Raw genomic sequence first — 26,039 nt, forward strand, 5'->3', positions numbered from 1 at the left:
GACGTCCCGTAACAAGCAGGCGATTTTATGACACACCAACAAATTTTTGACGAATGGAATTGACGATCTTGTGACATTGCCTAGCGACACTCCTCACTACCTTCTTGCTTTGATCAATTACTGGTAGCGATCGGCAAAATAACGACGACGTTGTCGATGACGACGAGGGCGATTGTTGGTTGTTTGGTCAAACTTTATTATTAGTCCGAGAGGTGCGACTAGCGCGCAGTGGGCTCCTCCCACGTTGTGACGGGCAGGCTAAGCCTGACATCGTGGGCTCTCTGGACGGCTCAGAGCTGATCCCCGCTGTTGGGGCTTCTGATGGCGGAGCACCACTTGGCTTGATTGGCTTGATCGCTGCCCAGTATCGAATGACATTGTGACCTAGATTATTTACTATACCTCTTTCACTTCTTATTTACATCACGCTTCGTCCTTCTCTTTCTTTTTAATGTTGCGTACAACGTTTAGTATTGCTTTATTTAATGTTTTTCACTCATTTCCCTTTACAGTCGACAGTGTGGCTGATCCCCCTCGTGGTTATAATCCAGTTTTCCCCAAGGCGACAAAACAAAACAAAACAAAACTTCAGTTCACGCAAGTCTGCCCTTTGCAATTTTCGTTAACGCACACATTTAGGGTTGGCAACTAATTTGATTTCTTTGTTTTATCAAAAACCCTCGCTGCACACTTGTAATACTTCTTTTTTGTTTGGACCAGTAGTGTATCGAAAGCATCCACCATGTATGCTTATAGCAGTGTCTGAGTGTTTCGGGTGCTGTAAGATAAACAAGGTTTCGTTATAAGCACCATAATGCTGTACAGATATGATGGAGTACCCCCCCCCCCCCCCCGACTAAGATGGGAGTCGTTTTCACGTTGAAGGGCTCTTGAGACCACATAGCGGGTGGTGGTGGCGCTGGGTTCTAGCAAAGTGTACACATACCCTAAAAAGCGCAGCAGTGGTACTTCCGGTCGCCGTCACGTGCGGGAGTCACGTGACTAGAGCAGAAACGTCACGTATGGCGTCAGACCAGCGCCAAAATTTGAATGATAAGGAATGGTTCTGCCTATGAGTTTCACAAGTATCGCTATTTAGTCAGTGTCAACGGTTGGCCCATGTCACTGCGCGGCCAGCAACCTACGGCGTGCCGCTTCACGGTTTTATTTTGCCAGCACCACTAGACTGCCAGAGCGAGGGTCAACAGCGACGGGTAGCTCTACCAGTGACGTCACACGTGACGGGTCTGCTAAGGTCATGTGACTCCCCGCGTGCGACGGCGGCCGGAAGCTCCGTACTGCGCTTTTTAGGGTATGGAAACGCGTGTTCCAGCAAACGGGCGAGTTTACCGCGGCGATCAGAGCCGGCAATTAATATCGACCCGAGTAATCTCTTTCAATCTGGATCCGTTATCACATGCACCGGGAGAATAACAGCTTTATTCGAGAGCGACGCATTCCATGGGCCCTGCGGAATCGTCTGCGCTGTTATCTTTGATGTCGTCCACAACTTTCCGAGCCGATCGAGTGAGCGGGAAGCTGCCGGCTTTGTCTCCTTTCTTGGACCAGTCGTCGTACTCGGCGTCGAACAGAGCCAGGCCGAACGGCACGCTGCCTTGAACGGTGTAGGACAGGCACATCTGCGAATGCGCACGCGATCAGTTCGCTACGTCAAATGCATGCGTAAGTGAACAAGAGAGCGTAGTACACACATATTACATCAGTACACTACAGACAAACTTAAGCGGCAACCGCGTGGAAGCGCGATAAAGAGAAATGTGTTTGGTTTGAGGCGTTTAACGTCCCAAAGCAACTCAGATTACGAGACTGGAGGGCTTGGGATAATTTCCACCACCTCGGGTTCTTTAACGTGGATTGAAATCGCAGAGCACACGGGCCACTAGCATTTCGCCATCGTTGAAATGCGACCGCCGCGGCTGGGAGTTCGCATTTGGGCTAAACTCTTTCATTACTTGCCTTCATGTAGATCGTTGTTGCGGAGTCGAAGAGAAGAGCGTATCCTTCCACGGGGTCATAGGAGACCACCACAAAACGTTTTTTGTCGAGGAACGTGTGCTCAGGCCCGTGGGTAGGATCTTCTGCGACCTGACAAATAGTAGTAGTAACTGGTGGTTAACTGTGCAATGAGCTTAAAATAACAGCGAAATAAGAAAAAAAATTAATAATAAGGGTAGTGGGTTACCTAGAAGATACGACTCAGTAACGGTGGTCGTATATACCCTGGTATTTCTTTGGCGCTGAAGCCAACATGCTTTTTTTGATATTATTTTGCTGCGCCGGCTGTTAAGTGAGTGGTTGTTTTAGAGAAAGACATAAAAGAACAAGTTGCAGACTTTAGTCGGGTGTTCATTTAAGCTAGCATGCGATACCTGTAGCTTCGCACATAGTTTATTAAGGTATCGCACTTACAAGATTGCGATACCTTAATACGTTCGCGCAGGATACGAGAAGAACGATGTGAGAACCATCCTTGAACAGGGAACGACGCTGGAGCCAAAGTTTCGTCAAACAGTTACTGTCTTGATGAATACGAGTCCACTTGTCGAAACGTTCACTCCAGTGACATTCCAGTTTAATTTTTTTTTCATCCATTCAAGGCTAGATCGTTCCCTGAACTTCTGTCTTGCTTGTAGTGAAAACCGGAAACGTAACATACGGACTTACAAACGTTGATGTACCAGGGAAAGAAATAGTATATAGCATCGACAAATGTAAACATGTTAAGACTGCTTTCTCGTGAAGTAAATAAAATAGCACGAAATAGTAGGGAAGTGAAGAATTGAATGCTTGAGGCCTATCTTATGACATGTCGTCAAGTGATACGCTCGTACGACGTATTTAAACGTGTCAAGGTGTCATAGAAAAACTAGACAAAATAGAAATTCCATCATGTCCACCACGTACCCTACTCCATCATTCATTCCATCATGTGCCGTACTCCATCATACTCACCACGTATAATGCTTTCCACAATAATTGCAAGACGGAACAGACGAACCAATTTCGGTGGCAGCTGCAAGCACGGTACCTCGGCAAGCATAAGAAGGATGGCTTAAATAAATAGATTCGCTCAGATTTCGTTCGTTTGGCTTGAAACGGCTTCGCGACTTCGCAGGTTATTTCCAACAAAAATTTTCGTTGTAAGTACAATAATTTGTAATGACGCATGTGCTCACAGTTATTTTGCCTTGCGAGTTGATAAAAAGCATTTAATTGCGTCAAAATAAGGGCCTAGGAAAGCGTATCAAATGCCATAAACAAAGCAACGAGGATGACTGTCGCCACATGAACTGATATTGTACAGATCAAAACGCTAAACGTCGCTCCAGCTGTAGATGAACAATCGCAGCGTGGAAGCTTCACGTGACAATTTTCGTGGAAAACTTCACGCCATCTCTCACCAACTCACCAAGATAGCAGCGCAAACTAAGATACATAATCACTTTCATCATCAGGTGTGTAACATTAGTATGACACATACTCGATAATGCAGCTTGGAAGCGTAACAGAAGAAACCGTAGTGAGTTTCGCAAACACGAAACTCTGCAATAGCCTCTAGATGTACTCACGCGAGCGAACTTCCGCAGCTGGTAGAGGTATTCCTTGCTTCCGTAGGGCTTGCATCTGACCCCCACCATGTAGGCGCTCTTGTTGTTGCCTCCAACCGCGGATCTGTACAAGCGCCCGGCCAGGGACATGGATATCAGCATCTTCGCATGCCCAAACTTGTTCTTGCTGTTGGCCATGTACATCAGCGTGTAGTTCTGCGACAAAAAAGCGGAATGGGTTGGCGACAGCACAGTTACACGACAGCCTTTTTGGGAGCCATCAGAAGACAGGGTAGCCGCACAAGTTCGGCCACCATATGCGTACGTGAGATAAGAAACGAAACACTTGTCCAAACGAAGCTCGAATGCAAATTAGGTTTAGTGGAAAACTAAAACTCTTCCTCCCAAGAGTATTAATTGATAGTTTGATTATTTATCTAGTCACTTAATTAGTTTCACGTACTGCCAATCCTATGCATGATTACAGCAGGAGGGGCACTTATAAGCAATGTTTTAAACATTGAATATTTTATGCATTAGTCCCAGCAGAACAGAATGGATGTATCTCATAAGGAAGTAAATGTCCCAATATCAGAAGCCATAAAAGCACATTAATAAATATAATGACAATTTTATGAGACGCAAGCATTGACCATTTCGAAATGAACATGCACACTAATCATTGTTTACATAATCATTCACCGCGCTGTCAAAAACTCTAACCGGTTCCGTCCTCTTCCACGTAGGCCTGCGCACAATGGGGCGGGGGGGGGGGGGGGGGCACTGTAGTGAAAACTTTGCCCCCGTAATGGAGAACCCTTCACACCCCTCTGCTCGTACATAACATACGGCACTGTGCGCAAGTTTCCTAGTTGCCTCATGTAAAAACTTCGCTTTGTATTAACCCACAGGTAGCACAGGAAGGAAGGAACGTGCGCAGTGCAGCCAGATGTAGTCGTTAAATCGCGCAGTGCTTCTTGCATCCACAGACGATACACGGACACGTGACTCACCAGGCTAGGGTGGTACTGCGTGAGGGAGCCTTTCCAGTACGTGGAGCCCTGTATGACGCAGTCCTTTCGCGTCTCGTCCCGTCCGCTGAAGTGAGTGCGCAGTATGAGCACGTCCACGACGTTTTCCCTGGAAGTGCGCAAAGTACCACAGCGATGGCGTTCAGTTAGCAACGTCACGCTACGAAGCTCAAGCTATCTGTAGCTCTGTAGCGTACAGGGGCGTAGCCAGAAATTTTTTCGAGGGGGGGGGGGGGGTTCAACCATACTTTATGTACGTTCGTGCGTGCGTTTGTATGTGTACGTGTATATATACGCAAGCAAACCTGAAAAATTTCGGGGGGGGGTTAACCCCCCCCCCCCCCCCCCTTTGCTACGCCCCTGGTAGCGTAGTCTGTTATTTAGAGGCTTGTAACGTCCCGTCATATGTAACGGGATATGATGGCGACGGTCACATATAACCGAGTTCATGTTGCATATAGAAGGAGCGTACCCGAGCGCGACTCTTACGGGAAGTGAACTGTAGCAGCAGAAATAGGTTAGTATACAGACTAGAAGGCAGTAAACCAAAATCGTATGCTGTCAACCGGAGATGGCTTGAGACTGGAAGTGAAAACCGGAAATGTGTACCGGAAAGTCACTCCATAGATCGGAACCAATGAAATCAACAGACAATTAAGCCGAGGAAAGCGAGGGCGACAATTATTTGTGTTTCAACTGTAGTGTAGTGATTATGCCCTATACAGAAAGGAATTAAAGTGGATCCCTTTGTGTCGGTGGGATCCGAACCCACAACTTTCGAATTACGCGTCCTATGCTCTACCGGTTAGGATACGACGGAGGGCACTCCCTCGTCCACTCTGTTAGGTATTTATGTGCGTTTAATTCCTGGGAGCGTTAGCATAGGAACGAGCCCCTGGAAGAATTACCATTCTTTCGTACTGTTATAGACCGGAAGTGGCATAACAGTTAGTTAGTTAGTTAGTTAGTTAGTTAGTTAGTTAGTTAGTTAGTTAGTTAGTTAGTTAGTTAGTTAGTTAGTTAGTTAGTTAGTTAGTTAGTTAGTTAGTTAGTTAGTTAGTTAGTTAGTTAGTTAGTTAAATAGTTAGTTAGTTAGTTATGTTAGTTTTGTGGCGCAAAAGCAACTAAGGCTATGCTGCGCCAGCCACATGGTGAGAAAAAAAAAGCTCTTGTGAACTCGGCACACATTTTGCAGTAACGGTTAATTTAAAAATTATTTTCTTTAAGGAACTGATTCCGTCAGCCAGATGGAATTAGCATCGTCTTCCATATTAGATTTCCCTGCAATGGCATGACTATGAATGCATTGTTAGTGATGACTAATGGAGTAAAATGAATAATGTTGTGCGGCTCTACAGAGACCTAGAAAACACTCGCGTAATGTATATACTATTAAAATTATGAAAATGAAACAGAAGTTAGGTTTGATCCGAAGACACGTGATAAGTGCAAAGGGATATAAAGGGGGAGAGGTAATGGCGTAGCCAGGGGGTGGCACACCGGGCCCTTGCCACCCCCATCCCCCCGTAATTATTGTTGCCGTGACCCGTGACATACAGAGCACAAACTCACACTCGACCACATCTGCCTGCCCTGCCCCCAATTCAGATAAAACAGGTGTCCCCCCCCCTTAAAAATTTTGCCTACGTCCCTGGGGAGAGGATGGCTCGAACTTAATGCACCCTTGTCTTAGTTTATTTTCCATCAATTCATAGAATTCGCAACCAATTTTCTCGCACACTTTCTTTTTCCCACGAGGTAACGGAATTTCGCTAGAGCATCTTCGTACCTCATTTCGTTGTTGAAGACCTCGTAGATGCCTTCGTACTTCTTGAACAGCGCGATGCCGAGAACCACGTACGTCTTTAGTCCGTCCTTTTTCGGTATCAAACCCTGGAGCCGTCTGTACTCCTGAAAAACAACAGTAAGTCAAATGTGTGAGCGTCAGTGCGCAGAAAACTATTCGCACATAATCCCAAAATGCCTGAACACCACTCCGCATAATAATGATAATTAGGACTTGGTCACCTCTGTTTCTGTTCCCGAAGAGTACGTGCTCCCGAACACAATTAAATGTCATTACAGTAATATAACTATCACAACAATTAATTCTTTAGTGGCTGTCTCGCTGAGCTATTCTACAACTTCGCTAGATCATGTTAGTATATCCCTCCAGCACTAGGCACCTCGAGCTTTGAACACCATATTGAAGCATGAATCTCAGCTTGCATGAGGATGTTTGCAAGGCCTCTCCGAGTCAAAAGGCAGATTCTTAAATAGGAATACTTATTATTAGGAATGGACACGTATTAGTGACAATGGTCGGCGTGAGCACCAAACGGGCTTTTGATCAGTGTTTTTCCCCAACATATTATAGTAGTGCGATGGAGTCATTTAGATTAACTGTTACCGAAATATTTTGCAATCTTCGTTGTCTGTAAATCACTTCGGCAGCTTACTCTCGAGTGAACTCCTATTTGAAAAGCTTAGTGTGGGCTTCAAACTATATTAACCGTTGTTACCGAGTAATATATAGAAACATGTCACAAAGGCTGGCAAGCGCGTCTCATGCACTCGTATCGGGTGTCTGCGTTAACGAGGCGTATCAAGTGGCGAGGGCCGTGCCCTTATAGTAAGGTCGCGTACCTTGAGGAGGTCAAAGAGCAGCTTAACTTCGCCGGCGTCCATCTCTTGGTCAGGGATGAAATCTAGAACGCCGAGGTCGTACACCTTGTTGGCCCACAGGTAGGGCAGGTAGTGTCTCTCGGCTGTGTTTGACGTGAACTCTGCCTTCGCACTTTCCACGTGCCTAAATGCAAAAAGAGACGGCGACCATGACGAGAAAGTAAGACATTCTGTCGCCACATTTTCTTCAGTATTCGAGGAACGATGAAGACATAAATGTAAAAAAAAACAACAACAAAAAATACAGTAAAACCTCGGTGATACGATCACGGCTCTTACGAATTTCGGGGTGATACGAATTTATCTGTGGTCCCGGCCAAGGCCCATTATCCTGCAATGTATTGAGTACGGTTGCTGCGAACCGATTTTCACCCTGCGACGTTTGATACGAACGTACGCTAGCGCACAGGTACGAACAGGTTAAAAACTTTGAGCGCGCAAAAGGACGTAGGACCAGAAGAAACACACACCACAAGCGCTCACTCGCAACTGAATTTTCTTAGACGGAAGAACGTACATTTATACATACATCGCATCGCGCATGTCACAAGGAGTTACAGGACTACAACCCAAGGAACGTGTTCAGTGTCTGTTAATGAACAGGTGCTGCCCGCGCTGTCGGGCAAGACCCGGCAGTGACGCGCGGGCGAGGGCATGCGCGCAGCGCGACCATCAACGGTGCGTCGTTGCTTCCGAGATAGTGCGCGCGAATCTTGGAGGCATTTAGGCGCTTTACATATGACGGTTACAGATGACGTTGACGTCGCGCTTTTTTTTTTCCGACGCGTTGACTAGTGCTCCTGTGCTCGAGGCATCAGCGTCATTGTACTGTGTTAACAAGTGCCTGCCACGTCGATGCACGCCATGTCCCCGCAATCAGACGTTCTATGAAACAATACTGAAACTTGGGCTGTGGGTCCGTCATGAAGTCCCATTAAAGGTGGACGAAGACCCCAAGAGACGAAGCGGAGGGTCTTGGCGAAGGAGCTTTGCCTCTATCTATCGTGTGAAAAAAGCGCTTCCTAAATCACTTTCGCCGCAGTACTCTGTTGTCATGCAGCAAAGCGTAGTAAGATTAGGAAGGTGCTTCTAGCGGTCACGGGGCACAACACATCTCGTTCATTAATTACACACGCGCGCATGCACTGTATATTTACGAGTACAGGTATGATTGCTGACGTCTAAAAACGTTACTGGCAATCATTCAGAGCTGTTCATGACGTCGCTGCCGCCTTGAAAAACACTAAATCAAAGCGTATGCCAACTTTCTTTTGTCGCATACTGATTTCCTATGTTTTCTGGTGATACGAATTTCGGATGATACGAATAATTTGGTAACCCCGCGAGATTAGTATCACCGAGGCTTTATTTACACACACGTAAAACCATGGGATGAAAGGAGTGGGGAAGGAGGAGGGTGGAGGGCAATAGTCAGCTTTGCCAGCGACAGATGAAGGACTCCGCTTCGGGATGCGGGAACGTTCGAACACCGTCAACAAAACTGAAGCGGCTCTCTGCAACGACAAATTCTTTTGCAATGTATAGTTCTACATTTGCGCGGACGTGGCGTCTGACATGAGACTTATCTGGCCAGGTGGTGCACAACAAACAGGCACACCAGGGAAATGTAGCGTCATAACCGCAGCCCTTTGTGAATAGACAAGAAAGGTCACTATATGTATACTGCGTGGTTCTTCGAGTAAGCAAAACGAAAGTAAAAGGAAAACAAGGAAACAAAGCAAAAGCAACGCAGAGGCCATGTAGAAGCCATGTTGAAGCCATGTAGAAGCCATGCAGAGGCCATGAAGAGGCCATGCAGAAGCCAAGTAGATGACAAGCAGAAGCAAAGCAGGAGCAAAGCAAGAGCAACGCAAAAACGAAGCAACACAAAGAAAAAAAAATGCTCACACAGGTGAACGTAGACATGGAGTGAGAGAGAGCGTAAGATGTGATTGCAACGTTTTACCAACTTACGAAGGAAAATGCAAGTATGACCACTTTTGATGGCGTTCGTAAGATGTGCATTTTGTGAGGAAACCGGAACGAGGCGAGCGTTGTTTCGGCTCATGGAGAGTACGATCACTACGTTGCGACACGCAACAAACGATTACATCGTAAAGAGCAAAAGGCGCACTCACTCCGCTGCGACCCCCATGCCGAAGCGGGTCCTCTTGTACTTCTTGGCGTGTTTGAGAAAGCTTCTCAGTTGCACCAAGGAGTTGTTGTCTACGCCGGAGAGCACGTAGCCGGGGTACTTGTACAGCGAGTCGAAGAACACTGCGTCGCACAGGCCATCCGCGGGGAACACCAGCGGGTCGTGACTGCCGTTGCCGTACGCGCACACGAGAGGCCTCTCGCCTAGCTCTGCAGGGCGCACATTTCGCGCCACCGGTAACAAGTAAACGAAATTAATATGCCGAGCTCTCCCTGTTTTGTCTTATTCGTTGTTATGATCGCATAAGATTACATCGCAATGTTTGCGTAAAAATATTATCGTGAAATCGACAGGGAATCGTAACTCTTTCAGGCTATGTTCGTGCAATTGTTGATGCGTTAATAGTTCATCGAATGCAACAACGCTGAAAAAAAAATGCGTATTTAGGACCTGTCGCACACATTGAATTCTGATTGACCTTTGCGGTAAGGTATATGTTCTAGTAAAATGATTTTGAAGATGGCTTGGCATTTGCCTTAACGCACCAACATGTCATCATGCAGCGGGTTAGCTCGCTTCATTGTTTCTGACGGTTCGTTGTTATTGGCGGTATCTTAAATCCTGCATATATTTGAAGAGGCTGGATAGGTACCTTCCCAGTGCACCGCACATGAAATAGTTCACTTTGTAGTTTATGCCGTTCCTGGGTAATGCTTCCACATAGAATTCGCGTTTTTTTAATCCTAACAAAGTTCGCTGAAGAAGCGTAAAGTGTGCGTTCGTTCTGTAGGTCTATTCATTCTTCGCTTAATTCGTTCCAAAGCGTAATTCTTGATTCGTTATATGATTCCTAAGATAAAATAAGTATAAAAAGTTTCGAATGAAGTGAGCCACGTTCAATATTTCTGAACAGAAATGGACAAAATTAACTTGCGACTGACGGAAACGAGTGACAAAGAAACACGGCGGAGAAGGTGCGGAGTACAGTGCGGGCGAAGCTGTGCTTTTTACATCTCTAGCAAAAGTGGAGAGTTGGAAATAAGTTTAAGTTGGTGATGACGCTTCTTTCTGCTTCTCCGTGCGCAGCATGTACCGATTTTCGCGCCGTATCTTCTATGCTTTCCTAATATCACGAGTCCCTCTAATGAACGAAAGAAGGGAAATATTAAGGGCTCGTTTTTTTTTTTGTTAGACACAGCAGTAATGAAAACTAACAGACGGTTAGTCCTCATTAATGTTGTATCTAACAAAGACCCTCCAATTCATTTTACACCCGCGCGTGGCACCCATTGTGTGCGCGGTATTCGCGACGCCTTTCAATCGTTAACTGCCTTTCGCTGTTGGTTGTTCGCCTTCTCTAATGATATATTCATCCAGCTCCACTAACTTTTATGACTTCAAGCGCTTAAGCTGTTTCACTAGATGACTTTCGCACACAGAGACACGCTTGCGTCTTAGGTCAAAAACTTGAACGTCCTGGTAAATTTCGTCAGGGATTCTGGCATCGCTGCTAAGCCAAACGTAATGTATTAAGTGGCAACGACGAACCTTTAACTCTATATGCGCGTAGTATTTATATTAACTCAGAAAAAGTACGTACTCTTCTAGCGGAAACCAGCAAGCACGACTGTCTTTCACAGGTGAAGGTCAGGCGCGCCGCTGATTTGTGGACAAAGCTCACATTTTTTTTCTTAAAGGGGCTCTGCAACACTTTTCCAAGTAATCGTCTAATGGCTTCATTGAAAGAGCTTACTGCCGCACGAATCGACTGCCGCTAAAAGTTTTAGAATCCGTCAAGTACGAGCGGAGTTACGGGGATTTAGCCGCACGCTTTCAGCGCTTTCCCTCTCCTCTCGTACCAGCGAGCGCGCTGAAAGCTACGCAGGGAGGGGGATGAAAAGGGAGCAAGAAGACGCGTCCCTTCATCAGCAAGCCTCATGACCTTGAGCACTTTATTTTCATTTTTTCTTCGAACGCACGGCTTACTTTCAGTGCGATCGCGAGCGCGCGCGCTGGCACAGTGGCGGCATCCCGCGGCGGCCACGGTAACTCTGCAGCTCACTATGCTCAAATCAGCCAACGGCCGTGGACTTTGGGCTTATGGCATCATTTGTAGAGAGAAGAGGGAGTGATTTTTAGCTGACTTTTAGAACTAATTGCAAATTCCAAGCCGGGTGATGCGCAATAATGTTTGGCTCGCGTGTTATCAGGAGCCTCGACTACCGATCGGCAGCATTTTCTGACCATGCTCAAAAAGTGTTGCAGGGCCCCTTTAGGTTGTAACAGAGTGTAGTAGGATGTCCTATTTCCATGAATTCAGTGTTGTTTATTGTCTTTAGTGTTGTTATTATTGGTTTGTTTGCATGTGCCGTAATTACCGCCTTATTTGTGCTACATATCAATGCTTAATTAATGATCATATAAATGTACTAACCGGGTGGCAGTCCTTTCGAAGACGTCGTCTTTTCAGTTTTCGCAGGTTCCCCGGTGGACGTGGCGGGGGGCTTCATGACAGGCTTTTTGCTTGCCGTCCTCGGCTTAGCATTCTGAGCTGGTCTCTCGGTCGGCTTTACAGGAGGCGAGGTGCCGTTGAGTGCCGTCTGAGTGGGGGATGAAGGTGGTGCCCCGGTGGCTTTCGCGGTTTTCTCGTCGGCTTTCGCAGCCGTTGACGATGACGTGGTGACAGTCTTCTTGCTTTGCTTCGCGTGACCGCCGACATCTTTGTCGGCACTAGTGGCTTTCCGACGCGCGTAAACGTAGTTCACGGGTTCGTTGGTTTCCGTCGACTCTACGGCCCCTTTGTGGTTCGCCTTGTCCCCTGAACAGCACGGAAGAGTCGTTGAGCGTGTGTGTAGTGCGTCATCATCATTAGCCTGACTAGGCCCACTGCAGGGCAAAGGCCTCTCCGATGTTCCGCCAATCAACCCGTTCCCGTGCTTGCTGTGGCAACGTTGTCCCCGCAAACTTCTTAATCTCATCTGCGCACCTAACTTTCTGCCTCCCCCTCGCGCACTTTCCTTCTCTTGCAATCCAGTCAGTTACCCTTAATGACCAGCGGTTATCTTGCCTTCGCGCTCTACGCATGGCCCATGCCCATTTCTTATTCTTGATTTCGACTAAGATATCCTTAACACCTGTTCGTTCCCTCACCAACTCTGCTCTCTTCTTGTCCCTTAAGGTTACGCCTATCATTTTTGCGTGTGTGTAGTTCAGGCTTGGTCGAATAGTGGCCTCCGCGCGCGACCTCCGCGCGCGTGACCACGCGGCTGACAACGGGACTTTTATATTCTCGTGTTGCAGCCGCGCTGCTCTCTACTGAGCGATTAGTTGGCATTATCATCACGCCGCATATATTTAGGCCGGTGATAACGTTTTCCTGCCGCTATAAAAAAAGATACAGTAGCGAATGTTCTGTGTGTGCACAACATCTTTATTGGTGAGAAAAGCGCAAATGCGTTTTTCTTTAGCATATTACTGCGTACATTGACTAGTGGTTGGCGATTCGACTTCGGCATCGCTTCAAGCGTGCTTTCTGCTGCGGAATATGTTCGATATGTTAAAACGGAAATAATAATTTTTGAGGTGTGACGTGCCAAAACCACGATATGATTATGAGGCATGGCGTGGTACGGGGATTCCACAATAACTTTGACCCCTCTGGGGCCACGATTCCGCCTCCCATCGAAATGCGGCCGTCGTGGCCGGGAATCGAACCCGCGTCCTTGAGCTTAGCAGCGCGACGCCGTAACTGCTTAGCTACCACAGCGGGTTTGAAAGAAACGGCCATTTGTGATTTGCGATGTTGCAACGACCAAAACGGCCATTTGTAGAACGCGTAAAAAGGTACCCCCGAGTTCGGTTGTTAACTTCGCGCCGTTCGAAGCAGATGCTAGAACAGCGAATCGACTTGATACAATAACAAACAAACACCCTTCAAACGACACGCGAGGGAACTGTACAGGCTTTCCCCAAGTGGGCTGCGAGAAAAATGCCACAGGGTCCCTCGTTCTGCGCTGCCTCCGGGATCGGAGGTATTGGAAGCTTTACGTACATCACGTGGTTTTGTAGAGGCTCCGAGATCGGCCCACCTTTGACAAAGCGACGATGACATGTGATGTCATCATGTGACGTCTGGTTATGTGTCACAAATGTTAGCTACTTGCGACGTCACGATGATGATATAGAGTGACGTCATCACGTGATGATTCTTTGCGTCAATCGTGTTGACACCGACGCCGCCGACGGTCACTTTCCGCGTTGAATGAGGCATCTAAGGCTTTCGCCTTAATACCTAAACTTGTAAACACTAGCACATTTCAAATGGTCGCATTCTGTTGTAAAGAGCCTTACCTCGGCTAGTAATGGCGATGAGGAGGACCACGCCGACGGTGAGAACAAGTATTACTACGGCAGACACGGTGAGATACTTGGTTCGTTCGGGTTGCGCTTCGGCATCGAGTCTGCAAGGACGAAGCACGTGGTAGATTACGCACCACGCTCAAGAGGGCCAGTGTTGGACGCAGCTTGGTGCATATTGATGTGACACGCTGCATTTTGGTTATGATTGCTGTGAACGTTAATACTTATTAAACAAGGTGCTGCGCAAAGGAAACACGGACAAGGAAGTGAACGAGGACGGGCGCAGCACCTTGATGTACGACCGACTCGGCCAGCAACATGCATTATCGAAGTTAATACTTACCCGGTCGTTGTTTTTTCTAAACGAAAATAGAATCAAAAACAAACTGAAGTTATATTCACGGGAATAACTCTGTTATCAGTTGTATGCGGCGTAGATTGGCCGAATGAGCGAAGGTGGCCGGTGATGAGGTGTAATAAATCTGGGCAGACACTTCTTCCTCTCCAATTTGGAATTATTTTCACGGCGTATCACTGCCGATTGCGATTGGTCCCCTGGACGTCGGTATAGTACTCAATGTCGTGTTCGTTAGAGACCTTTGGGCGAATTCTGAGACAATTTGGGACTTCGCTGCGTAAAGTTTTTATCGAAACAAAAAGTACGAACTTCGATAAGAAAAAAGTTTCCTCCGATGAAGATAAAGATTATGTTAAACTTTAGACTTCCGCTGTAGGACCTATGCACAACGTAGCAATATTCACGCCGGAACAAAATAAGTTTTAAAAGTAATTAAGAAATACAACATTCGTATTTATATATCATGAGAATTATTCTCTTTATTAGAGCAAGCGGCGTGAGCAAGCCACAGAAAGCTTTTGGCGATACTATTGTTTAAGACTCAGGATACAGTCGAAAAAAAAAGAAAAAAAAACACTTTTTTTTTTAGCGAAAAGTATCGCTTCGGTCTGTGTCATAACGGGTATTTCGTAATATAATAATATCTGGGGTTTAACGTCCCAAAACCACCATATGATTATGAGAGACGCCGTAGTGGAGGGCTCCGGAAATTTCGACCACCTGGGGTTCTTTAACGTGCACCTAAATCTAAGTACACGGGCCTCGAACATTTTCGCCTCCATCAACGGGTATTTTGTAACAAATGGTTATGATTCTCGTGAGTTATTGGCAATAAAGTTAAGGGAAAATTCACGCACCTCCAAAGCCACTGGTCTCCGTGATCTCACCTACGCACAAAGTCGGACGTGAAATACCGCATGTGGAAAAATTAAGACCAAATAAACAGCATATAGTGCGGCACTATGTCATACAGAGTTGCATGCAAGTACCGCGAGATTGGCGTTATCTGGTAAACCTCGGTGTACAATACTCACGGATTCAAACACGACATCGAAGTTTTTAGTATAACGACTTGTATGCGCAATTGCTCGAGATAACCACGTTGTGTCTGTTTTTTTTTTGTTTATTAATATCGTTAACCCTAGAAGGGTCATAAAAGGAATGGATCAACAAACCGATACAGTTCAATAAAAAATATACACGCGACATAAAAGTGAACATGATTTCAAGGGCACTACAGCATGCTTGCTTCAGAGATATGCAAAGAAGAGTAAAAGGAGAAAAGAAAAAAAAACACAAATGTACTCGTCGCGACCACAGCGTAACGTTAATGATTAGTGTTTGGAAACGCCGAATGACCCGAATAGGCAAGAGTATGGAGCTCGTTTAGCAATGCAGTAATGGAGGAAGAGGAAACCAGTGAATCGGGCAGCATGTTCCATTCACTAATTACTCGTGGGAAATAGCTATACTTAAAGGAGTCGATTCGCGTCAATGGAGGTTCAGTATACATACTATGCCTGTGCCTGAAACGTGGATTCGGTGATAATCTGAAAACCACGTCGTGTCGCGACGAATCTGGTCTCTAAAGTTTATGTTGGGCCTGGTCTACGCGTTGGAGTGGAAATTACGCCAATGTGGCCCGAACTGAAGACGGTGGAAACCAAAGTATGTGCGTTACTTAGCCCTAAATTGTCCTGTTTCAATCCGGTACTGAACGTCTCTTCCGCTGTTAAGAAGTGCGAATATACATTTAGTTAAGTTCAGTGTGGCGTATATTCGTGAAGAAAATGTGCGAGATCTCCTTACGCGACATCTTCCATTCTTCCTTCGCGATGTTTTTAGGAACGCCTACCGACAGAAGCCTCGAGGAGTTACGGAGTCGCCCTCTATCGGACGCGCCTCGATTGCGTGCTAGGCAGGATACCGCCGGCGCGCTCCCCATTGGTTTTGCTGTCGGCGCTCTACAAAAACACCTCGCGGAAGCCCTCCAGGGCATTTCTGTAAGTACTTTCGAAATGAACTGTGTTCTTTACTGTCAAAATAATCATTTTCGACGAACTGAAAGCACAAGATAGTCTACAGTCGCTGTCTCTTGGCAGAAAACCGAGCACCCGCTTCACGCTGTCACCGAGTTGGAGACCCCTGAACCGGCTTCTTGCGTGAAAGGTAGTCACCCGCCGAGTGCAAACTATGTGGAATATCTCGTTACAGTAGACTGCCTGTATAACCAAACGGAGCATAACAGAAAGAAGCCTCAAGCCAGCGATCGCACGGGTTCGCGACGACTGATGGTGCCTCTTCATGTATGAGCGTCTGCATGTATGTTCGTACTGATGGTTTCGCTTTTGCTAAGAGCGCGTTTTGGCACCGCGCTGTGAACTTTAGGCCGCAAAATATGAGAATTTGTGAGTAAACAAACAACTACTGTTGCGTGGACGCTATCAAGTAGTTCAAAAACAATTTCCTTACAACTGCGGCTTCGGTGCGCATGGCAACTTTGTGATCTGCCGTCCCGACGATTCAGTGTTTTTTTTTTTTTTTTCGTTCTAAATTCGTGTACGTTTCAATGTCATTTGACAAGTTGTCTCGCACTGCGTATTGATCGGTCTTCTCAGCTGGCAAATGCCGCTGCTTCTGTTTCTTTATTCAGCGCATTCGTTTCGTTTGGTGCTCACACAAAACGTGAGCAAATGCGACGTCTTTTTTTAATGCTCCTTAATTATCGTTCCGTTTGCATTCCAGTGAACTTGCCGCTCTCTGTCATCAACAAATTCATAGACCAAAGCTTCACCACTTCGAGATTACTGGTGGAAGGAGAACCAGTCACCGAGACCGAGCATGTAGTAGCATGCGACGCCTAGGAAAAGAAAGAAAATACAGTAACGTTTGCCGGACTTGTTCTGCAAACGTCGGCTGTGAACTACGACCCACATGAACTTGAAATAGCGGTGAATAAAATAGAAGGTATGGCAGCAACCAGCAGCCGCAAAACAGGATAGCAATTATTTGGCGTGTACCCCAGCAATTTTGGCAGCAGCGTCGTGTCTAACGCCAACAGGGTGGCATCTTTCCCACGTAAATAAATGTCTCCAAGAAAATACATGGGGTTGGCCGGTGGGCCGATCACGGAGGCAATGCAAAATTTATGTAGCTTATGAAGCAATGCATGCCTCCTCAAAGGGGAAGGTTGCCTGTCGGCGTCCCGCGTCGGCGACGTCAACACGAGTGATGCAAAAAATAATCGTCACGTGATGGTGTCACCATATGACGTCATCATGACGTCACAGATCGCCAAAATGTGTAGCGTCATTATGACGTCACATAATGTGACGTCACATGATGACGTATTCACACGTCACGGTCGCTTTGCATTGCCTCCGTGATCGGTCACGGAGGTCGTGCAAAACCGCGTTAGGTGCAGAACGCTTTTGGAGGGGGGAGCGGGAGAATCAGTACATCGACTTACAAGAAGAAGATGGCTTTCGCCTTCTAGTCATCTTTAACGAATGCATAAGGGACCCTGTGCGTTTTTTAATTCGACGTATCTAAACAATGACTTGCGCATCTGCAGCCGATTTTGTGGACGCTGAGCACGGGGCCAACGATCAAGAGGTCGCATTGGAGGGTTCTGAGATGGCATCGCACGTGGTAAAAGGTAGCGCCTTTACCATCCTGTGGCAGATAAGCATCATTTGCCGGCGGAAAGCGCGCGCGCCATCGTGTCAGTGCGCGCTGTCTGCTACTCACCGGACATCGCAGGCCCGACGTAGTAACAAAAGTCTTCGTCGCGGAAGTGCTCGTTGCACACAAGACTCGTAGCGGATGGCTACTTGCCGGTTCTTAGCTTTACAACCCATGCTTCACGCTGTTTCTTGTCCCGCGGTTACCAGTGCAGTCTGACACTGGGCTCCTTTGCGTAAGCGCGGCACTGCGGCACCGAGCGGTAGAGCCCCACGTTCGTCGCCTTCGGAGGCAGCCACTCTATTACAATAGTTTCAATTGAGTAGAAAATGAGAGAAAACTTCCGAATTTGAACGGACCGCAGCGCATGTGGGACTTGAAACTCGTTTTCAAAGCACGCGGCAGTGCGCCACAGGCAGCCGACGCGGCCGCTGAGACCACGTGATCCTGCCAAGCACGTCACGCCGACGGTGGCGCCGGCGTTTCCAGTGGTGGGCCTCGAGGCCAATAATAGAGTGAACGTTTCGATGAAGCTATATAGTCTTACTTAGCTCTTGCATAGCAGAGTGTTTAAATAAAGTCACTTGAAATAGCGGTGCATATTATACTGGTAGCACTCTAACGAACATCGTCGTGTCATGCACAGAAAGTAGCGGGAGCGTCTAAGCTTCGTGGTCTGTCAGCGACAGAAAAGATTTGCGGTACGCCAGATAGCTTCGTAGATTTACTTCTTGGATTCCTGCTAAGCAAAATCGAAATAGGAAATTGGGGAAAGGAAATTTCAACGCACCCATGGTGGCCTTTCCGCTAGGTGTCTTCTTCTTCCTCTCCTATGGCTCGAGATACGATAACAAAATTTAACTAAGAGCTGCAATTTATTGTTAAAGAGACTCTAAAATTAGACACTAAACGAACTTCAACGGACAAGCTATCATTTTATAGCACTATTATAAATAATTTCGCGTTAGTTGGGAACATGAACGCCATATTTCTATTTTTTGAGCTTCGTGCTGAAAGCTTACAGCATTTGTTTGTCTGTCGCCTAAAGGAGACCGGCTCATGCCCACGAGGGGGATTGGCCACACTGACAATTATAAATGGAAATGTAAACCCTATGAAACGTCAAAAAGAAAGAACGAAACGCGATGTAAGTAAAAAGTGAAAGAGTTAAGAAATTCAAAAGCCGTAGGATAAAGATTGAAAAAAATAATAATAAAAAAGGGGAAGAATTGGTTTCGGTGGTCTGTAGCACTAGCAGCGTATTCATCCGGTTGCTTGATTGTATTCTTCCTTGTTCAAGGCAGTGAGAAGAAGACGAGACCACTTGATGACGGTGATGTCCTCTTCCTGATGACGCTTACTCACTAATGGGGATGAGCCAAGGAGCCGGGCGGCAGGACGCTTAAGCTAAACACCTATGAAGATAAAGAAAACACTGGAAATTTATACTAAAAATAAAACATCGAATAGATTAAAATGCTTACGAGTAAACGCTCAGACTATTAGATGTGATATATGACGGAGACAATGAAGGACTTGGAACCAAGAATATGAACAAACAAAAATAGACTAACACGGTATTTTTTTTGTTTAATTTGTGTAATTGAACGCAGCAGAGCAGACATCTCTGACAAGACCAGTTGTCGAAACGTTATCTCCAGGGGCGCCCCCTGTGGAAGGATTTTTCAACGTATTTCAGTTTAAGTTTCGGCCACGTTGGCTAAAAAAAGAAAAGATCCTGAAATTTGCCATGTGTAGCCTCTGACTCTCTTAAAACACTATCGACGCATTTCGGCCAACAGAGAATCATACAGGGCCATAGCAGATGCCGTTGATATTTATAACGTTACGCCGAGAAGGTGCTCGAACTGCATGCCCTGCAGCGTCGCCACCTGTCTTTCGTTTCTAGCTGATCTAGCTTACTAAGCGTGTTGCATCACACGCATGTTACGTCATTTTAGCATAAATTGAGGAACAGTACCCTATGATACGTGTCAGAGCGGGAACTGGAACTTGTAGTACAGAAATCAAGTGCAACCGGTCTTCCACAATCGACATTACAACTACACTGCAAACGCAAACTAGCCGAATTGGGCGTTTTAAGGGCTACAATCCTCCTTAATACTACCTTCATCTGGACAGTACTACCTTAGGGTGTAATGAGGTGGGTGTAATAAAGTTCTGCGTCCTCAATTTTACTTCGTTAAGAAATTATGTGGAAGAAAGGAGGTAAATTCACTATCTGACGCCATTCGTCGAATGGAGTTAGAGGAACAAAAAACTCCCATCTCATTCCTCTGGCATGTTTTCTCTTTTTTTTTTTTTTTCCGAGGCTTTCCGTAATTGCCTTCAGTGCTGGCGGGCATGCATGCAGCTGTGCGGGGGGAAAGAAGTAATAGAAAGAGGGCGGCATGCTTCAGCGCACTAAAAATCCCTTGCACAGATAGCCCAGAGAAAGAGATATCGAGACCGTCCGAACGGCTGGAGAGGAAGCGAGGGAGCCCTTTGGCCTCTGCAGCCTACTGCGCCCGCCCCCGCCAGGTCAAAAGCAGCCAGACGAGGCGCTACCGAAGTGAAATGGGACAAAGCTTCGCGCCGCATGCGCGCGCGAAGAAAAAAAAACAGAAAAAAAGAAAGAAACGTGAGGAGGGAGTCGTTCCCGCGGCGGCGCGATCGTCGTAGCTACGCCGGCTAGGCCTCTGAATGCCACTTCTCAAGTGATCAGCTGTGTCGGTCGTGTGTGCGCGCTTTGTGCCTGCAGCCTCACTGTGTTCTTCGCCGCTGGATGTGATATGCGTGGTTTGACGACAGTGCGACATGCTGCGCTGCGAGTGCGATAATCGCGACGGCCCGTCGACTCAAGCGAGCGTGCCGCTGTGCATTACCAAGAGATGATGGGCGCCCTGTGTGCTCGGCACAATCAGGAACAAAAATGGTAAGTATACTGATGTTCTCTCTCTTGCGAGCCCTTATCGTCGCTTATGCACCTGTAGATGACCTTCTGCACATTGCGTCGCTTGAAAAGTGCTATGAAAAGCAAGGAAAAAAAAAGAAAGAAAAGGAAATCGGCATGTCAAGCTTGCGAAATGCCCGCCAGCGCACCAATGAGCGTGGCATGTAACCCATGCTGTACATTACACGCATGTCATTCATTGTTTTCCATGTTACCAGCTGTCATTTATGTACGTCATACAGTCACGTCACGCATTACCAGTCTTGGTATGATATCAAGTTAGAGAACCGGACGCGAGTGCACCAGTCTCCATGCAGTAAATGACATACATGTCGTTATTTTCATGTTACTATATGTAATCTATGTTCGTCGCACAATCACGTCACGCTATATCAATTTAGGTGTATGTCAAGCTAGCGAACCCGGCCGCGAGCGCACCATGAGCGTGGCGTGTGTACATGACATGCATGTCATTATTTTCATGTTGCCAGCTGTCATTTATGTTGGACGTACAGTCACACCGCACAATACAATTTTGGTGTATATGAAGCAGGCGAAACGGCCACTAGCGCCCCCGAGACCATGTTGTCAAAATAACGCCATACATGACAAGCGTGTCATGATTTGCACGTTAGAAACTGTCGTTTATGTGCGTCATACACTGTTGTGACACCATACTTATTTTGGTAAATATCAAGTTAACGAAACAGTCGCAAGAGAACCAAGAGAGTGACGTGTAAATCATGTCGTTAATGAAATGCATATCATGATTTTCAAGTTAAGACCCATCATTCATGTTCTTCATGCAGTCGTGTCATGCCACACGAATTTTGGCATACATCCCATTAACGAAACACTCACACGAGCTATGAGTCGTAGGCGGCTAGATAGATAGGTAGATAGATCCGTTCAAAGTCGTAGAAGTGTTTAACAAATGCTTCGCATTTAAGTCGTTAAACTCAGATAGCAGTGATGTGTGATGCATGTTTTGGAACTTCTGTGAGTATCACTCATGCTTCATACGACCAGTCAATCGACCCCAGGAGTGCGCCCTGATAAAGTTGTTTGCAAGATATAATTTTCTTGCCTGCGATAAAGCGTGAATGAGGCATGATGCTTTCAGGGAATATACATTAGAGCAAAAGGCCACGGTTATCACATTGTCACATGATGGAATGTGCATAATGGACAACTTTCTTTTCGATTTATTCTTTTCTCCAACTTCATTTGTTTGTTTTAATCCTTCGTCATCGTGTCAATTTGCGTACATTGACATGTGACAAGACCGTGCGCTCTCATTTTGCAGTATCTACCTTGGATGCAGTCAACTACCCGGCCTGGACATCTTTCTCCCGCCATGCAACTGTGACAGCCCACCGAAGCACAGATTGTCAGGAAGTGAAAAGACTTTTCGGCAACAATTTTGCATTGCGCACTCTGCCCGTCTCCTGAAATAGCATATTAAGGTACATAAGCACTGTACCTTCATACATATGCATCAAGGAACAGTGAAATAGCATATCAAGGTACATTAACATCATTAGCTTGGATTCATTTAGCTAGAACGAATAAATCATGTTAAAGCTGTACAATGACGGCCACATCATGTGACAGACATCTGCTAAGTGCAGTGTGTATTGTGAAGCACATGCGTTTTATGGTATTGAATGAATGGATAAATGTTTATTCCAGCAAAATACAGGAAATGGGCCTCAAGTGAAAAGCGACAATGGTAGCTTGAGAAGTGCACAAGGCCCAGTAGAGCAAAAATAGAGACAGAGCAGCAGAAACGTGTGCACGTTCAAAGGCAAAACATATACGCATACAAAAAGAAACAGGAAAGACAAAGCAGAAGAAACGTGCACATTCAAAGGCAAAACACCTATGCCATCTGCAAAGTGACAAAATCAAAAAAGGTGAACATTTACGCTAGTGAAACAATGAAAATCAGAAAACAGTGAAAACAGAAAAGAAGGAACGGCCATTCAACGGTATGGAAGGAATGCAACTTCATTGGTCACATATTCAACAGTGGAATTGCCAAGGTTACATGTGCATATTCTTAGCCATAAGGAGATGTGCAAGGCTAATTTAATCGCATTGATATAAGTCAGCTGTTGAGTCTGTTGAACAAGATTGTTGAATCATCTTGTTTATTCCCTCTCATTAATTTGCTGTTTTGCATCATGTTGCCATAGTTTTCAAGGTCAATACATAGTATCATGACTGTTGACACAATTGACAAGGTGAAAGCGCTGTTATTGTGCGCAGGCCTTAGTTTATCCTAGTGCGCTGTTTATTTTTGCCATGGTTCAGTGCCAAGTTGCCCAATCATCACTCCTAAACAGAGTAGGTGCGGTTAATCAAGACCTTGCTAACATTCACAACCCTTTTAAAGTGTACTTATAATGATAACTTTACTGACATCAAAAACTACCCACATAATGGTAAACATGGCAAGAGTACACTTCTGGTGGTGTTTCGCATTTTTTTTACATCCGTTTGTTTTTCGCCCTGTGCACACGAAGTGAACGCTCATAAGGAAATACTTAGCAGCATCTCAATTTTGTATTTATTTCGTGTTTTGACAAAATGTCTGCAAAAAGGATAGTCAATGTGCGAATCTTCGGTAAGACATTCATTTTTATGTATACAGAAATCTTAGTGGACTTCTTTTTTGTGTAATTTTCAGGAATACACTTCTGGCAAAGCAGCAAGTGTGCTTGCCCACCAGTCTGTGTTCAAGTCAAGTGTATTGTGGGCATTGAGTGTCGGCAGGATTTTGTCTTGGGGTGCAAGGCGGTGTAACGTGTCGGCCTGGTGAGCAGGAGAGCATTGGTGTAGCTTTGGTGGGGTCAAGTGCTGGTGTGTCTTGATGGCGGCAGGTACCCTTTGTGCACAACCCCTGCCGACACCCATGATTGTGGGAACACCCTGATGTTGCCTCACTTACACTATGTCGAACAGCTCGTACATCTTAGCACATTTAGGCCAACACTGGTATTGATGCAGAGTGTTATGCGCAATACTGCGTGCAACCTTTCTGATATCGTGTAACACACGCATTTGAAAACTTCGCATTGTTTAAGAAGACGCTGAGTGGGCCCAGTGTTATTCAGCAAACATAAGTCTTAACAGGGGCAGTTGGGCGAGTTGGTGTATATTCATAGTTAAAGAGGGTGCAAAAAAATCACAGCACAGATTATTCAGCAAACATAAGTCTTAACAGGGGCAGTTGGGCGAGTTGGTGTATATTCATAGTTAAAGAGGGTGCAAAAAAATCACAGCACAGAGAAATGAAGGGGACAGGATGACGCGCTACTAGCAACTGAAGTTTAATCGAAACCACAGAAAGATGTAAACATACAGTAGGAAAAAATTACAAGACTAAACAATCACACATCCACAGAGGAATGAAGGGGGCAGACAGGACAGTGCGCTACTAGTAACTGAAGTGTAATCAAAACCACAGAAAGATATAAACACACATGACTAAAAAAGCCGCACATGTTCAGCTTCAGTTGTTAGTAGTGTGTCGTTCCGTCCCCTTTGTTGCTATGTGTTCTGATTTCGTTTTCACGTTTTCCTTACCTATGAAATGAACTCCTGACTGTTTCACAGTCTCTATATATGTGCGGTCAATTTTTATTCATCCTCATGGCATATCAGTCCTAGGATCTAATGTGCAAAGCGACCAGTCACTATTTACAGGAATTTTTTTATTTAGTGCCTGTGATTGCTTAATTGCAAGTTGACGTTGCAGCCATGGTGCTTGGATTATTTTCAATGTGGTAATTATGCATAAGCCATCAAGTGAGGAATTAAGAATGAACTTTTGAGTTACAGATGGCACTAGCTGGCATAAAACATTGAAGCATGGCTGTACTTGTTATGCATATTAGAAGTATTGGTACACTGCAGTCACGTGATTATGCCGACAAGTTCCCAAGCACATTTCCAGAAATTTACGATGGCTTCCAGGTATCTGTGAGTAAATATGTACAGCAACATATGAAGGCAACCTTGTAATTTTGTGGGCATTGCTGAATGCTTTTATGCACCTTGGTAAGGGGACCTACAGTCAACACCACAGGTCTATTTTGGGCTTTTTTGTAGGAAACCTCAACTCCAAAATCATGTGGGACATGTTTGATGCCATAGGGCAAAACTAATGCAATAAAAAACTGTACAACTGCCTGTCTACCACGGTTTCATATTTCCCAAAAATGATGCTAGCCTTATTGTACTAATTAGTTTGCCTTCGTGTGTAGGCTGACACCAAGTTCCTTGGGTAGCTTATTTTTTGGATTACCTACATACTGGTACGGTGAAGTGCACACGTTAGTGCGCATCATGATGAGATTTTACACCCTACTTTCGTATTGCTTTACTGCTGTGAATTATGTATAGTGCTTAGGCTGTACTGTATATGTTGTTCCACGTGTTCAGTTTTGTGGGAGTAGGTTCTGTGCACGACGATGGAAATATATACCTATATCCTTACATTGACACGGAGAACTGCTGCTGTTTTGATTCCATAAAATGTTGGCAACCACTGGTTCTTGTATCAATTGAAGTATCACTACTTGTCGTGCATGCAAATTGAAGAAATGAATTTGTGCTTGCAAAACAAATTGCTGAAAACACTGCCTGCTTGAATGTAACTGCTTGTGTTTTATTACCAAACACATTGAAAGATGATTCACATATTATGACACATTGTAGAAGATAGGCAACAGAAAGACAGAAAGTCATCACTGTGTTCTAACGTAGATTGGGTGATCTTTTATCAATAGTAGCATAATTGAAGGTTGCTGTTGCATAAATAAAGTTTAACGTAGTGTGCAGGTGAACGAGGGAGCATAGGCGTGCGCAGGGGGGGGGGGCAACTGGGGGGCGAGAAGGGGGGGCGCAAGTCAGCCCTATACATTGTAGGGGGGGCGAGAAGAGGTGCGCAAAGGCAGCCGCATACATTGACATAATAGGGAGGGGGGCGCTGCGACGAACCTTCGCCCCCCCCTGAAGGGGAACCCTGCGCACGCTTATGCGAGGGAGTGCACATATGATAGTTGTTCCAGTTTTCTGCATATTTGCTACAGTCCTCGTGTTTCTGTGTTACAATTGTGAAATTCTGAATTGCAACAAGCCAACCTCTCTGCTGCTGTGGGTGAAGTAATTCAACAGAACCATATTTTCTCAGAACAGCTGTTCCATTGAGGAGAGGGTAATGCTTTTTTTGTACTGG

At 45.8% G+C, this 26,039-nt stretch overlaps 2 protein-coding genes across 2 annotated transcripts in view; one reads left to right on the top strand and one right to left on the bottom strand.

Annotated features, from left to right (window-relative positions):
• The window catches only part of LOC119382725 (myosin light chain kinase, smooth muscle-like), a 141,691-nt gene that overhangs the window by 56,583 nt on the left and 59,069 nt on the right, over positions 1-26,039 (top strand).
• Positions 1,429-26,039, bottom strand: part of LOC119382721 (uncharacterized) — a 25,211-nt gene continuing 600 nt past the window's right edge. The window contains exons 2-3 of the mRNA XM_049412311.1: positions 1,978-2,106; positions 1,429-1,640 (exon numbers count right to left, since the gene is read on the bottom strand). Coding sequence (XP_049268268.1) covers positions 1,440-1,640; positions 1,978-2,106 — 330 coding nt within the window. The 3' untranslated portion in view covers positions 1,429-1,439. The remainder of the gene's footprint in view (positions 1,641-1,977; positions 2,107-26,039) is intronic.

This window comes from Rhipicephalus sanguineus, chromosome 2, assembly GCF_013339695.2.
Source record: "Rhipicephalus sanguineus isolate Rsan-2018 chromosome 2, BIME_Rsan_1.4, whole genome shotgun sequence".
Classification (NCBI taxonomy): Eukaryota; Metazoa; Arthropoda; class Arachnida; order Ixodida; family Ixodidae; genus Rhipicephalus; species Rhipicephalus sanguineus.